The sequence below is a fragment of the Nansenia antarctica genome, assembly GCF_963989245.1.
Source record: "Nansenia antarctica genome assembly, chromosome: 4".
Taxonomy (NCBI): Eukaryota; Metazoa; Chordata; class Actinopteri; order Argentiniformes; family Microstomatidae; genus Nansenia; species Nansenia antarctica.
In genome coordinates, this window is record NC_137689.1 from 70,386,073 (window position 1) to 70,401,072 (window position 15,000).

At 45.1% G+C, this 15,000-nt stretch overlaps 3 protein-coding genes across 3 annotated transcripts in view; 2 read left to right on the plus strand and 1 right to left on the minus strand.

Moving 5' to 3' along the window:
- Positions 1-6,453, plus strand: part of tprn (taperin) — a gene marked incomplete at both ends in the record, with an annotated part of 25,442 nt that extends 18,989 nt beyond the window's left edge. The window contains 3 exons of the mRNA XM_080529662.1: positions 4,109-4,343; positions 5,561-5,688; positions 6,391-6,453. Coding sequence (XP_080385788.1) covers positions 4,109-4,343; positions 5,561-5,688; positions 6,391-6,453 — 426 coding nt within the window. The remainder of the gene's footprint in view (positions 1-4,108; positions 4,344-5,560; positions 5,689-6,390) is intronic.
- Positions 6,454-10,017: 3,564 nt separating this feature from the next.
- ssna1 (Sjogren syndrome nuclear autoantigen 1) lies at positions 10,018-13,768 on the minus strand (the record flags this gene model as incomplete). The annotated part of the gene is made up of 3 exons (XM_080528854.1): positions 10,018-10,311; positions 10,874-11,073; positions 13,717-13,768. The coding sequence occupies 3 exons, from the start codon at positions 13,766-13,768 to the stop codon at positions 10,219-10,221; spliced, it is 345 nt and encodes a 114-aa protein (XP_080384980.1). The 3' UTR covers positions 10,018-10,218.
- A 458-nt stretch (positions 13,769-14,226) lies between these two features.
- anapc2 (anaphase promoting complex subunit 2) overlaps positions 14,227-15,000 on the plus strand; it is a 12,309-nt gene continuing 11,535 nt past the window's right edge. Inside the window, 1 exon segment of the mRNA XM_080528846.1 lies at positions 14,227-14,443. Coding sequence (XP_080384972.1) covers positions 14,366-14,443 — 78 coding nt within the window. The 5' untranslated portion in view covers positions 14,227-14,365.

Consider the following 15,000-nt stretch of genomic DNA (forward strand, 5'->3'; position numbering starts at 1 on the left):
TGATCCAGGGTGCACGCCTGCACGGAAGATCATCTCTTGGAACAGCATCTTCAAAGTTTCAGCTGCTGCTCAATGTATTTAAATATTTGAATACTGCTCAATAATCACTGAAATATTAGACTTAGAATTATGCAGTGAACATACTTAAAGCTTTTCATAAAAACCACATGCCGCGAGACTGACTCGTCAATCAACAAAGAATGCCCCATCAAAATAAAAGTGCCCATGGTAGAGCTGTCAAAATAGAGCTTTCAAAATAAATGTACTAATACAGATAGAGATAAATACAGAACTACCTTTGCGTCACTAAGTGACCGCGTATCTTCTGAGACATGCGTTCTGTCATCACTTTCAGTAGCGCCTTCACACACAGTGGCGCTGTGCACAAACACTCTTGATCCGTATAGCTCTTGTTTTATTATATTGTGGTTTAGTAAATACTGCACTTGGAGTTACATTCAATGCATGATTTGTGCTATAGAACATAAATAAAGTTTGATTGATTGATTTCAAATCAAATCACATTTTATTTCTATAGCGCATTTCTCACAAAAGTGACCCAATGCGCTTTACAGAGAGCAGCGAAAATGATCTTATTAAATGTAAGCGAGTAATTGTAAAAAACCTTTCCTATCTACCAATAACTGAAGGCAACTATCTTTCCCATAGAGTGATTCGTTACCCTTAAATATAATCCCAATTAGATATTAATCCTCAGTTATTCTTCACAACTGACCAAACCTCTCACTCATTGCGCGGCAGATTCAGACTGTATCATTGTTATTTTCACACACGACAAACATGTGACATGTTCCAGTTTTATTCTTATTCTATTTTATTCTTCCAAAAAAAAAAAAAAAAAACGGTTTCAGACGGTTTTGATAAAAAACCGTTTCTATTTTTAGAAACCCCGGTTTTCGGTTTAACCGAAAAACCGTCCATCCCTAGGCTGGGGCTGGAGCTTGGGATGAGGATGAGGATGAGGATCAGGCTGGGGATGGGTTAGGCTTGGGGTTAGGTTTAGGCTTGGGGTTAGGGTTAGCCCTGGGGTGGGAGCAGTTGTTGTGCCTTGTGATGGAGATTAGGGCAGACTTAGAGGCCTTACAGAGGGGGACGGAGCCAAGAGGAGAGAGGTACATACCTGTGTGTGTGTGTGTATGTGTGCGCGCGCTCGCGTGTGCGTGAACATTGTATAGTATGTGATGTGTACTGCTTGTGTGAGAAATTCCAAAACATGTTTGTATGGTAACCTACCTGTCCTCGCCACTCCTTAGTCCTTACATTGATGATTAAGAGTTAAACGTTCCTGAGCTCCATTAAGGAATGTAAACGTTCCTGAGCTTCATTAAGGAGTTCTCTCAGGAATCTGTCGAGTCATGTGACGGGGAAGTTGCCAGTCATGTAGTGCAACGTGTTACAACAGAAAGTCTCACCCCTCCATGACATGTTAACACAGAGTCTCACCTCTCCATGACATGTTACAACAGAAAGTCTCACCCCTCCATGACATGTTAACAGAGAGTCTCACCCCCTCCATGACATGTTAACAGAGAGTCTCACCCCTCCATGACATGTTAACACAGAGAGTCTCACCCCCTCCATGACATGTTAACACAGAGAGTCTCACTCCTCCATGACATGTTAACACAGAGAGTCTCACCCCCTCCATGACATGTTAACAGAGAGTCTCACCCCCTCCATGACATGTTAACAGAGATTCTCACCCCTCCATGACATGTTAACAGAGAGTCTCACCCCCTCCATGACATGTTAACAGAGATTCTCACCCCTCCATGACATGTTAACAGAGAGTCTCACCCCTCCATGACATGTTAACAGAGAGTCTCACCCCCTCCATGACATGTTAACAGAGATTCTCACCCCTCCATGACATGTTAACAGAGAGTCTCACCCCCTCCATGACATGTTAACAGAGAGAGTCTCACCCCCTCCATGACATGTTAACACAGAGAGTCTCACCCCTCCATGACATGTTAACAGAGAGTCTCACCCCTCCATGACATGTTAACACAGAGATTCTCACCCCTCCATGGCATGTTAACACAGAGAGTCTCACCCCCTCCATGACATGTTAACAGAGAGTCTCACCCCTTCATGACATGTTAACAGAGAGTCTCACCCCTTCATGGCATGTTAACAGAGAGTCTCAGGAGTCTCTAAGGAGTTCTCTCAGGAAGCTGTCGAGTCATGTGACGGGGAAGTTGCCAGTCATGTAGTGCAACATGTTACAACAGAGAGTCTCACCCCTCCATGGCATGTTTGTACAGACCTGCCGCGTGGCCAAATGGCGACGTTGCCCAACAAAGCCGGTCATCACTCAGTCTGCCAACAGGGCCGCCATCTGCCCTGGCCAACCAGGGAGCCATCATCGGGATGGTACACTCAAAGGTCAAAGGTCAAACGGAAAGGGAAATACTTTTAAAAAATAAATTCCCCTCGCTTAACTAATGATCAATTCTGAGATGATAGGTGATGATAGTTGGATCATGATTGTGTTGTTGTTGCTAGAATTTATCAAAGTTCGCCAAGCTGAGGAATATGACGAGGCAAATAGCATGTCATTACGCAGTAATAAGGAAGCAGCCACTGTTAATGTTTCATGCTGTGATAAGAAGGATTCTTCGTCGTGAGGAGAAATGTGCTGTATGCACAGTGAACCAGGGTTATGTTAAAGCATTTGAGGTTTTCCAGCAATTAATAATAATAATAATAATAATAATAATTCATTACATTTATATAGCGCTTTTCCGAGGCTCAAAGACGCTGACAATACAGGAGATACGGAAAACACAAAAACAACAAGCAACATGGACACATGGAACACATTAATCGTTCATGTGCTCAAAATCAGTATTATCACACTGAGCTGGCTGTGATCAGGGGGGAAAATGTGTCTATGGTTCACCATAAAAAAAACTGTAGCCATATTTTTTTGCATTTAGCATATTTTTGGCATTTAGCAGACGCTGTTATCCAAAGGGACTTACAACAAATAGGCTACATTTGTCTAAAAATCATGAATGAATTATCTCTCCATCAATCATTGTAATAAAAGTAATCTTTTTTATTTATTTATATTTATTTTTATGTATTTCTAGTAGAGAAACTGTCCAGGGCGGAAGTCAGCGTGGCAGGCAGGGTCAGGGGAAAACCCCTCTGACGGGATGAGTCACGTACAGGCCTGGGAGGCTGAACAGAAGCAGCTGTTGGCTCTTCTACCCTGGGTTGTTTCAATGTGCTGAAATTATCTGACGATTAGATTAGATTACCTTTTATTGTCATTGGAAAGTACTGAGACAACGGAATGTATTGGCATCAACCAAAGTTTGGCATCAACCAAATAGTGCAAAAGACATGATCATGTAGACAGTGCATAGGTTTTACAGTATAAGGTATTACAGTGAGTATAAATAAATGAATATAATAAATGAATATACATGAGATGAATATCAATATGATGTGTACAGTTGAACAAGGGCAATAGGTCTTAGATTAGATTAAACGTTTGCAGAGTGTCATTGCAGAGTACCAGTGTAGGAATGATTCTATTGGTGTGTGAATGATTCTACTGGTGTGTGAATGATTCTACTGGTGTGTGAATGACTCTACTGGTGTATGAATGACTCTACTGGTGTATGAATGATTCTACTGGTGTGTGAATGACTCAACTGGCCACTCCCAGGAGAAACCCACAGAATTACGTCAGGCTTGTTTTTCCGTCACAGAGTCTGATCTTTTATTGTTTGACCACTAACTGACCGACTCTCTTCCCCTTCCTCCGCTCCCTCTCTTCTCCCCTCCTCTCCCTCTCTCTCTCCTCTCCGTCTCTCTCTTCCCCTCCTCCTCCTCTCTTCTCCCCCTCCTCCTCCCTTTCCCCCCTTCTCCTCTCTTCTCCCCCCCCTCCTCCTCCTCTCTCTCCCCCTCCTCTTCCTCTCTCCTCCCCTCCTCCTCCTCTCTCTCCCCCTCCTCCTCCCTTTCCCCCTCCTTCTCCTCTCTTCTTCCCCTCCTCTTTCTCTCTTCTCCCACCTCTCTCCCCCTCCCCCCTCCGCCTCTCTCCCCCTCCTCCTCCTCTCTTTCCCTCTCTCAGCTGAAGATCTCCTTCAACGAGTCGGGCCTCCAGAGCACCTACGAGTACCCCTCGGAGAGCAGCGTGTGGGACAGCGGAGAGGAGGATGAGGAGGAGGAGGAGGAGGAGGGGAGGAAGGGAGGAGAGGAGGAAGAGCAGCACCAGCGGCAGCCGCAGCAGACGAGTATGGTGGGACGCATCCACATCCCCCGGCCCAGCTTCACCGGCTCCCTCACGCACACCAACAACAGCACTGGTGAGAGGAGGAGGAGGAGGAGGAGGAGGAGGGGGGAGGGGGAGGGGGAGAAGAGAGGGAGCGGAGGAGGAGGAGAAGAGGGAGGGAGAGGTGGGGGAGAAAAGAGGGAGCGGAGGAGGGGAAGAGAGAGACGGAGCGGAGGGGGACGAGAGAGAGAGAGAGGGAGAGGAGAGAAGGGGAGGGGAGGGGAGAGGAGGGGAGGAGAGAGAGGGAGAGGAGGGGACGAGAGAGAGGGAGAGGAGGGGAGGAGAGAGAGAGGGAGAGGAGAGGACGAGAGAGAGAGGGAGCGGAGGGGAGGAGAGAGAAAGGGAGAGGAGGGGAGGGGAGAGAGAGGGAGAGGAGGGGAGGAGAGAGAGGGAGGGGGGAGGGGGGCAGGGCAACGGAAAGCAGGAAATGGACAGAATGAGAGGAAGAGAGAGCAGTAGAGGGGATGGAATTGGAAAGAGTGAGGAGAGGACAAAAGGTTAGAGAGGAGGAAATGAATCTGTTAGACTCAATGAGATCTATTCTCATGGTAAGGAGAGCTGATAAGGGAGAGAAATGAATTCGGGCCCAAACCTTATTAGCAATCTGGAAATGGCTGCAGCAGCAGCCGCCACGGCAGATTAACTCTGGCTGGTTATTGGTTGTGTCACATGGGAGACACCTACAGGGCAGATGTGGAACTACACCCACACAAATGGCATTTCTGTGTCTGTGTGTCTGTCTGTGTGTGTGTGTGTGTGTGTGTGTGTGTGTGTGTGTCTGCCTGTCTGTCTGTCTGTTTGCCTGTCTGTCTGTCTGTCCCTGTCTGTCTGTGTGCGTGCATGTGTGTGGGGGCACTTTAATGGGAAGGATATCTCACATCACTAGCAGGTATTCATCTCTTCTGCCATAAACAGCTTATCACCAGTAAAGAGTCCCCCTGCAGCCTCGGATTCTAACACTGGTTATACATTACACAGTCAAACCATGGTCACATGGTCACGGCCAATGTAGACGTTTTAACCCACCCATAGGTTACACATGCATTCATCATACATAACTGTTATGCAACTTTAACTGCTCCAGTGACGCTGGCCACCCAGCATGTGTGTGTGTGTGTGTCGAAGACACTTTGGGTTGGTTTGTCTGAAGACACTTTGGGTTGGTTTGTCTGAAGACACTTTGGGTTGGTTTGTTTGGACTTGATGGACATGCTGCAGACTCACTGTGGTCTTTTTTTGTCCTGTTCTCAGATCTGTCCAACTACACTCCCAAGCACACAGTGGATTACAACACCTGGCAGGAACACAAGCTGGACGACCCTGTGTATCAGGGGGACGCCAATAACCAGCGCACACAGATGATGTCAGAGGAAGTCATGGTGAGACCATTTCTCACTTTTAAATGCCATTTTATCCCAGTGACACATTCATCAACATTTAAATCAAAGTTAAAAGAAGAGATTTGGTGAGGCTGCATTCTCATTGTATGCACCCAAATTGTGGAATGCACTGCCAGTTCACATTAGGGATGCAACCTCAGCAAATATGGTCAAATAAAGACTAAAAACCCATCTTTTAAATATTGCCTTTAAATGACTAAATAATAAAATAATGATTATATAATGATTGGAGCACTTTGAGCTGCAACATTTGCAGGAAAAGCGCTATACCAATAAAAAGTTATTATTAGTAGTATAGTGCCTGGGGAATTACTAATAGCGGTGTTTAATTGTATTCTCTCTCTCTTTCTTTCTCTCTTTCTCTCTGTCTCTCTCTCTCTCTCTCTGTCTCTCTCTCTCTGTCTCTCTTTCTTTCTCACTCTCTCTCTCTTTCTCTCTGTCTCTCTCTCTCTCCCTCTCGCTCTCTCTCTGTCTCTCTTTCTTTCTCTCTCTCTCTCTTTCTTTCTATCTCTCTCTCTCTTTCTTTCTCTCTCTTTCTCTCTCACTCTCTCTCTCTCTCTGTCTCTCTCTTTCTCTCTCTCTCTCTCTCTCTCTCTCTGTCTCTCTCTCTCTCTGTCTCTGTCTCTGTCTCTCTCTCTCTCTCTCTCTCTCTCTCTGTCTCTGTCTCTGTCTCTGTCTCAGCTCACACCAGCAGACAGCTCTTCCCTCTCAGACTTCAGCAGTGAGCCTGCTCTCTACTTCTGATGATCAGACTGAACCAAACCGGACCGCCCAGTAGAACCAGCCTGGACACAGAACCACAGCCCCCCAGGGACCCAGTGAGACCCATCAGAACCGGGCCCCACATCCCACCATCACTCTCCGAGACCAAGTTAAAGCACTCCTCTTGTCACGCTCCCTTTAGTTTGACGTCCAGACACCGACCAACGATCACAGAACCCAAGCAGCTGGACTGTCCACATCTGACCTGTGCAGTTGATCTGTTATCCACTCATCATCCTTCTCCTCCTCCTCCTCCTCCTCTTCTCACGAGCTGAACCTGTTCTCTGACTTGACGGACTGAGCTTGATTGTCCAAAATATATATAATCCAAGCTTGTAAGAAATTTGCATCAGTATGTCGTGATTTTCCAGGCTTGAGATGTCCGGAAGAAGAAGCCAGTCTGTCTTGTCTGTCTCCAAGTCTGTCTGCCTTGGAGTCTCTCTTTAAACTCTTATCTCTCTGTGTTTCCATGTGTCCTTGTTGTCGAGGAGATGTAGTCGTAGGTGGAGTTCCTTCTTAAGAACAGGAAGCCATCAGTGCCCGGCCATATATGGTGAAGAGACTCAGTGTTATTATGTCATAATATGTCCTGGTTCTACTCTGGAGTTCTAAAAGAAAATGCCCTGGTTCTCCTCTGGAGTTCTTACAATGTCCTGGTTCTCCTCTGGAGTTTTTAGAATGTAGGCTAGGCCCACGACGCCGTGCTGTAGGGGACCATGGCAGACAAAATGAAGAAGAAGAAGAAGAAGAAAAAGAAAAAAAAAAGGTTAAAGACTTGCATAGTGAAAGGGTGCCACAATCCTAGTTCCTTGTGTTGTTTTTGTACCTCCTCCTGCATGTTCTGATTTCTATTGACTTGGTTCCCTTTTTACTGTATGCTTCTGTATGCCTTTAGTTTTTGTACGTGTCTCCTGACAGCTATGCTGTATTCCCAGTTGTCAGACTGACTTGCCTGAAGAGTCCTGGGGCAAGCAAACTTCAACATCCAACCCTCCGCCTGCCCTCCCCCTTCCCCCCTGTGATTCCAACAAGCTCTGTAGACCCGACGCAAGTTAATAAGACTGGAGTTTATCATCAAAGGACTGTATGGTAGAACAGTGATGCTTAAAACATTCTCCAGGCCAATACAGATATCCTTTGATGTGCACAGCTTCATGTCAAAGGCAGAGGTACAGCACAGTGTAAGATTCCATTAGAACAATGCCCCTGTCTCCAGTCTTTTGACCAATTCCAATGATTTAGGTCAGAAGGGTCAAGCGTAAACCAAGGGGTAGCAAATCGACGAGAAACCTTTCACCAGCACGCGTTTGAGAAAGGTCAAGTCGTTTCTTCCTAGTTGAAGTTTGCGTGTCTTGAGACTCGTTCATGTATTCAAAACCTTTTGTATGGATCAAATAGCTGGAATAGAAGCATCCGGAAGAGAGTGTCTTGGCCGTGTATGTGTTTGTCGTTCCACATTGCAGAATGATTGAATAGCTTCTGACCATTCTCAGTCGGTACCTCGATACTTTCACATTCCATAGAGAGTGAGCTGGTCCATTCTAGCAATGAAAGCAAGCTGATTATGAGACTGTTGATAGGACGTGTGTTGGTGTGTGTTTGTGCATGTGTATGTGTGTGCGCACATCAGTGTGCGAGGGTGTGTGTGTGTATTTGCAACCTGAGGTGAAATATGAAGAAATCAAATCTTTTTTTTTTTTTTTTACAAGACAGCTCCACGTCTTCAACATATTTTTACTTTGACAAATAATGCCAATTGACTCAAGTGTTCAACCATCGCTGTGGTGGCCACCTTTCACCATCTCATCATTCTCAAAAGTCATCCTTTGGCCAGTATTGATGTACAGTTTCTTTATACTCCACCATGACGTTTTCATAAGAATAATTTATTACTTGTACTTATCTTTTTTTTTTTTTTTCATATCTCCAATCAAAGGAAGGGTTAGGGTTAGGTAAGCTATGATCCATCAATATAGTGCTTCTGGGAGGCTGGACATTTTGTATGTATAACTATATATATATCATGATTAGACAGATGGGATTCTTAATGTCAAGATTTTACTTTCATTTGCACTGTTGTCGTATTAACTTTGTTTTGCACCTCATGGGAAGAAATAAGCTACCGGTATGGGGAAGGAAGAAACAGGCTACCGGTATGGGGAAGGAAGAAACAGGCTACCGGTATGGGGAATGAAAAAGCAGGCTACCGGTATGGGGAAGGGAGAAACATGTTCATAGTCTGTCTGTTAGTGAGTAAGGATAACAACCTATCCTGCTGTATATGAACAAGAAACATGACTGAGTAAGAATGCACTACCCATTAATGCCATGTCCACTTTCAAGGTTTTTGCCACAACCATAACCACAACCACAACCACGTATTGGAAAACTTGTGATTGTTGACCTGACGAATGACCACTGCTTAGTGTCCACTGTGAGTCCCTGGATCCATCCAGAGCACACCAGCCATTAGCATCTGTGCTAACCGCTAACTGCTGCCGTTGGGGGACCAAATCCCTACGGAGGCCCATTAGCTCCTCCGTTGGGAACCTTGTAACTGGTAATGTTGGCCTTCATCGAAGCAGGGGACCAACAGCGACTGTTATGGGATGTCCTAATGATCAAGTGCAAAACCAGCAAGACTCTGGGATGGTCACTATGGGGAATAGAGACTTGATTCACTTGAAAGAATACTGTTTATATAAGGCGTTCTGCCTTAAGGACCATTGGATCTCCCTGTCTGTCTGTTCTTGTTGTTGTGTGTCATGCTGTAGCTAGAAAGCCCACCATCTTATGTTCCGTTTCTGTTTATCTATAAATCTCTAGCATCAAAGAGATGTGCTTACTGTAAAATTTGTACTCGTCAATGATTTGGGCATAAAAAAAAAAAGATGTCAGAACTGTACAAATGAAAGCTAATTAAATAGATGAAGCCTTGAATGTTAGTGTGACTAGTCTGTTCTGCTGTACATATCAAAGAGGACCGTGTCTAAAGGGCTCTGAAACACAGCGTGCGATTTCTGTTGCGCGTCAACATTCCATTTTGAAGTTTGAATGGAAGTCTATGAGAACATCGCATCTCAACACACACGGCCCCGATTTTAATCGCGCGGCGAAAATTCGATTCCATTCATTTTGAATGGGAAAAAGCACAAATTTGACAGTGCGACAAAACTCGCACGCCGTGTGCTTTGTCCCATTCAAAATGAATGGAATCGAATTTTCGCCGTGCGATTAAAATCGGGGCCGTGTGTGTTGAGATGCGATGTTCTCATAGACTTCCATTCAAACTTCAAAATGGAATGTTGACGCGCAACAGAAATCGCACGCTGTGTGCAGAGCCCTTAACAGTACCTGTCTGGAGGAGTGAGTGTGTGTGTGTGTGTGTGTGTGTGTGTCTCAGACTCAGACCATATCTTCTGAAACACAACAACATATGAACAACCAGAATTACCCTCTTTCATACATGTTCAAACTCTAACAGGCGAAAGGGAAACTTAGAGATCATCTTTATTAAAATAATTCGATTTATATAAAACCCCTACGTCAACTCAACAGAGAGAGAGCATTTTCAGACACACAAGTGAAAGCGCTATCACATAAATACATTTCAAAAACAGTCCACAGATCCAGTGGAAGAGGATGGGGGAGGAATGCTGCTCGTCGTGGGTAGAACGGAGAGAGGGCAGAGAGAGAGGAGATGGTAGATCAATGTCAGTGGTCTTTCCCTCTGGGTTCAGATCAACGTCAGTGGTCTTTCCCTCTGGGTTCAGTGGCTTTGCTGAGGTTTCCCGCCTCTTTCTTCAGTACGTTCAACAGGGTCTGGGAGCTCTCCAGGATCTGATGGGGGAAACGAGACATTTCCAATCGACATCAGACGCTGAAGCATTAACCACCAGATACCGTAGAAAAACCAAAGCAACAGTCTTACAGCTGAACTCCCACGTCGCCGTGGCGATGTGCAGTTGGATCTCTGAAGGGTCTCTGGGCACAAACCGCTCTCTGTTGTCTTTAATTAGCGGTACTGGTGGGTGTTTGTTTGGTCTGTCATTAAGGCGCTCGGTGATTCCGAGGGAGTTTGATACTACAGTAAGACGACGTGGAGGGTTTGTACATGCGTCCGGAATTACTGTAAATATTTCCAGGGATATTTTTATGATTCCAGTAAAGCTTGAGAACGTTACGTCTCTACGCTACGTCTCGTAGGCCTGTGTATGTATGCATGCAGGGGGGCTGCTGTGTGAGGTAAAACTAACATGAGTAACATGAGACGAACATGATTGGAGGGCTGATCTGAGAACAGAATAACACTGGTGTGTGTGTGTGTATATATGTGTGTGTGTGTGAGTGTGAGTGTGAGTCTGAGTGTGTGCGTGTGTGTGCCCCTGCTGGGTGGCCTGACCTTCATGTAGGCGGCCTCGGTCTCGGCGATGGTGTGGTCGAAGTCGGCGCGGGAGCTGAGTCGCTGGGCCAGGCTCTCGTTGACGCGGCTCAGCTTCTCCGTCAGGACGCGGATGTCGTGCTGCAGGCGGTTCTTCTCCTCCTCCTCCACGACGATCTGGCGGTTCAGCTCATCCCGCTTGGAGCACAGCTCCTCGATGCCTGGGGAGACGACACGACAAACGCGACAAAGTCAAGTCTTGTTTATTTGTCATTCAAATGGTAAATGGACTGCATTTATATAGCACCTTATTCCAAAGCGCTTTACAACGGCCTCTCGTTCACCCATCCTGCACCACACACATTCGCACACCAATGGCGGCAAGCTACCATGCAAGGTGCCGGCCCCGCTCATTGGGAGCAATTTGGGGTTCCGTTCTGTGTCTTGCCCAAGGAAGGACACCTCGACATGTGGCCAGCCGGGGATCGAACTGCCGACCTTTCGATTATTAGACACCGGCTCTACCTCCTGCGCCACAGCCGCCCCATTTAATTTGTCATTCAGTGTTTCCATGAATTACCTGGAATGTGGCGGCCCCGGCATCGTTTAATTTGTCCCGCCATAGTCTCATAATGAACAGAAAATATTTTTACACACGAGCGACGCAATCTTTATATGTGAGCGACACAATCTTTGGGATTGGCACTGCATCTACTGTAGGTCCATACGATTTAGCGCTATCGATAATCGCCATGCGATTTACCTTCATTACCTTGAATACAAACACAATGCAACGAAATTCCTTGGACAGAGCAACTGTCAACATCCACCACAACAACATCAGGATATTAGGAGGGTGGATGCAATGGGATTGACTTTGTTTGTGCGTGTGTATCTCAGTTTTTACAGTATATTTGTATATTATAGTAATTGATCAATTATAGTAATTGATTATGTTTATTTGGATCATAAAAAGAATACAATCTCAGTCCCAATGAGCAGGTCAGAAAGCCGATGTGTCCTCTTGGAATACACACTGCTTATGCAAGACATGCGGCACAATGCAAGACTTAATGTGTGTGTGTGTGTGTGTGTGTGTGTGTGTGTGTGTCTCTATGCTGATGTCCCCCTCCCTCAACAGCCTTTTCCTGCTGATTCAGGTCATTCCTGCAGCCTGTGATGGATGGAGGAGGTGTGTGTGAGGCAGGGAGGGACACACACTAATGAAATACCAGTGCCAGAGGTCACACCTAATCTAAACCAACAAGCACACAGACACACAGACACACAAACACACAGTTACTGACTGAGATAGCCTACCTCCATCTCAGCTTCAGAGGGACTCACTAACAGAGCAGAAGGAATAGCCGATAAGAACAAGATACAATAAGATCAACAAAGGGGGAGGGGCCGTAAGTAAACCACCATTAAAGACAATGTAGCCTAGTAGTAATTATGCAAATGAGGTGTTTTCTATAGTACAGCTAGGATAAATACTGTACTAAGGCTATCCCCAGACCAACTTTATAGCATACTGTAGGCCTGACGTTCAACGCCTGTTATCATCACTCTGCTGTCATAACATAGGCCTATCAAAATCAAAACTAATGCACCCGACTGTCATTGGTTGAGAGTCAACGGTCCATTCGATCCTCTATAATACGGGGTCTGTTTCACAGACGTCAATGAAAACAGTCTCACACCAAGCAGACCATCATACTCCAAGGAGAAACCCGTCCTTCATTTAGCTCTACCTGCGCGTTCAGACAACTCATCCTGGTTTAACATCTAGAATCTAGATGATCATCACTAACATCTCTAATGATGCCACCAGTCATGTCAGCAAGATCCAACAGGCATGTACGTGGACAGACTGAAACACAGTCATTCAGCATTCGCTACCCTGATGTTGTACACAAGCAGAGTGCCACGCCTTGATTGAAACCACAGTCGTCAGAGGGGTTTGATGGCTTTGCTGCAGCACGGTGAATAACAGCCTGAGGTTATTTCCCAGGGGTCTCAGGTGCTCTGGCAAGGCTGCAGTGTAAGTGCTGCTGGATGGTATGCAGCACAGTATGCAGCACAGGTTCCTCTGTGTATCTATCTACACGTCGTTATCAATATTAGTATCTATTTATTTTAATGATTATTTCTGTTTACTTTCTCTTCCGATGAGTATGTATGTTTATTTATTATCTTTATCTTTTACATTGTAAAACACAGAGTCTGTTGTACAAACTCACTTTGTGACATCTAAAAAAGAACTACGGCCATCTCTCACCCCCCCAACACGGCCATAGTCATTATGATTAGGAGATTAGGAGTTGACTGCTATTGATGACAAGTACTAAGGCTTTTTTTAAAAAAGGCAATACATTGCTTCAATGTTTTCTAAAGTAATATTGTGTCAAATAGCCATAATTACACAGCGAGAGCGAGAGCGAGAGAGAGAGAGAGAGAGAGTCCAGGTCCAGGTTCTCTCCTCCTGAATGAAAGTTGGCATCCAGGGGAAAGGGGTAGCCATAGGATAGGCTGGGTCTCCATGGGGCAGAGAGACTCATTCCAGTTAAAGAGCCTAGAGGCAGATTGCATTTAAAATAGAGAGTAGCAGCATAATCTGTCTGGGCTAATCAGATTGAGTAACCCTCACCCTGCTTAAGGGTAGTTTGCCACGAGTAGCTTCCCACGCTTTTGTTGAATATCTAATATATATAATATTAATCATATAAAGAAAGAGATTGATCAACCACACACTGACACTACTAAGAAGTAGCCTAGTTCTACCAAAGGATATTTATAAACAAATATAAACAAAATGCAAACAACTACAAAGTCAAAGGAAATCTAAGTAACAAATCACTTACACTTGACAAGCTCGTTGTTGTACGTCTGCAGTGCGGCACCTTGCTGGGCCATGATGATGAAGATGAAGATGAAGATGATGATGAAGAAGATGATGAGGATGAAATGGAGCACAGATTTGTTTAGGCTCCTTGCTGGCTAGCAGACAATGCTCTTGAGTCTGTTAGAGTGCGACTCAATGATAACTTTGAAGTTGTGAGTATGTCAAAGTATGCCGAAAAGAAAGTCTGTCTGTCTCTCTCTCTATCTCTCTCGGTCAGGTTAGTAGGGTATTACGTAAAGAGTAAAGACACAGTCATACGAAATTGACTTTTCTTTTCGACACGAACGTATCTGCTGCTGGCTGCTTCAAAATCCCTCCATTTAGCAGGTTGCCACAACAACCGGCGAACTGTCACGAACACTTCCGCCACACGTTTATAATAACTTCCGCCACTACCTGACACGTCACTATCATGCGCCCTGCAGACTTCAGCAAAAAGCGCGATCACTTCAAATCCCCCCAAGTCTGTTGATGTTAGTGTTATTTGGGTCTTTCGGGCCAATACACGATTATGAGTGTGTGAGATCACACAGCCAAACATAGCTGCTGAATAAAAGACACGACCCCATGGTTGTTGAGGAGTAGCTGATTCTGGTGTTAGAACGGAGATGATGGAGTCCGCTGAGATGTCCTGCTCAGTCCCAGACGGGCTCCCCGCTGCCTGGGAGACTGTCACTGCGGTCCTGGTGAGCAGATCAACCCAACCTGCCATACTGGAGCTACCTATGAACCTTAAGTGTGTGTGAGAGTGTGTGAGTGAGAGAGAGCGAGTGCGTGCGTGGTCAATGTAGCTTCTGCTGTCAAAAGGGTTTAACACATATATATATATATATATATATATTGTAGGTATTCATTTACTTTTTGTTTAATACATTTTATTTCTCTCTCACTTAGGCAAACATGCCATAAATCTCATGTAACAAACTACCTGTCTAACCATCATCAATGATCACGGTTCCTGAACATGACCTCATGAAAAAAAATCTGGTGTAGTGCTGAGGCACAAATATGTACATTTCAAGCCTGCAAACTGCGACACTTTAAATAATGTGCAATAACACTATGTGCAATATGACAACCCTAGTCGTCTATCTGTACAGTATAGTATAGTGGATAGTGTACATAGCCTTTATTTATGTAAACCAGCTCCTTCCCTTCTTGTGATTTTTTTTAAAGTTTTTTTTTTTTCTTTCCTAACACCAGGGGAGCCACCCCTCCTAAATTTCGTTGTTTGGTACCTGTA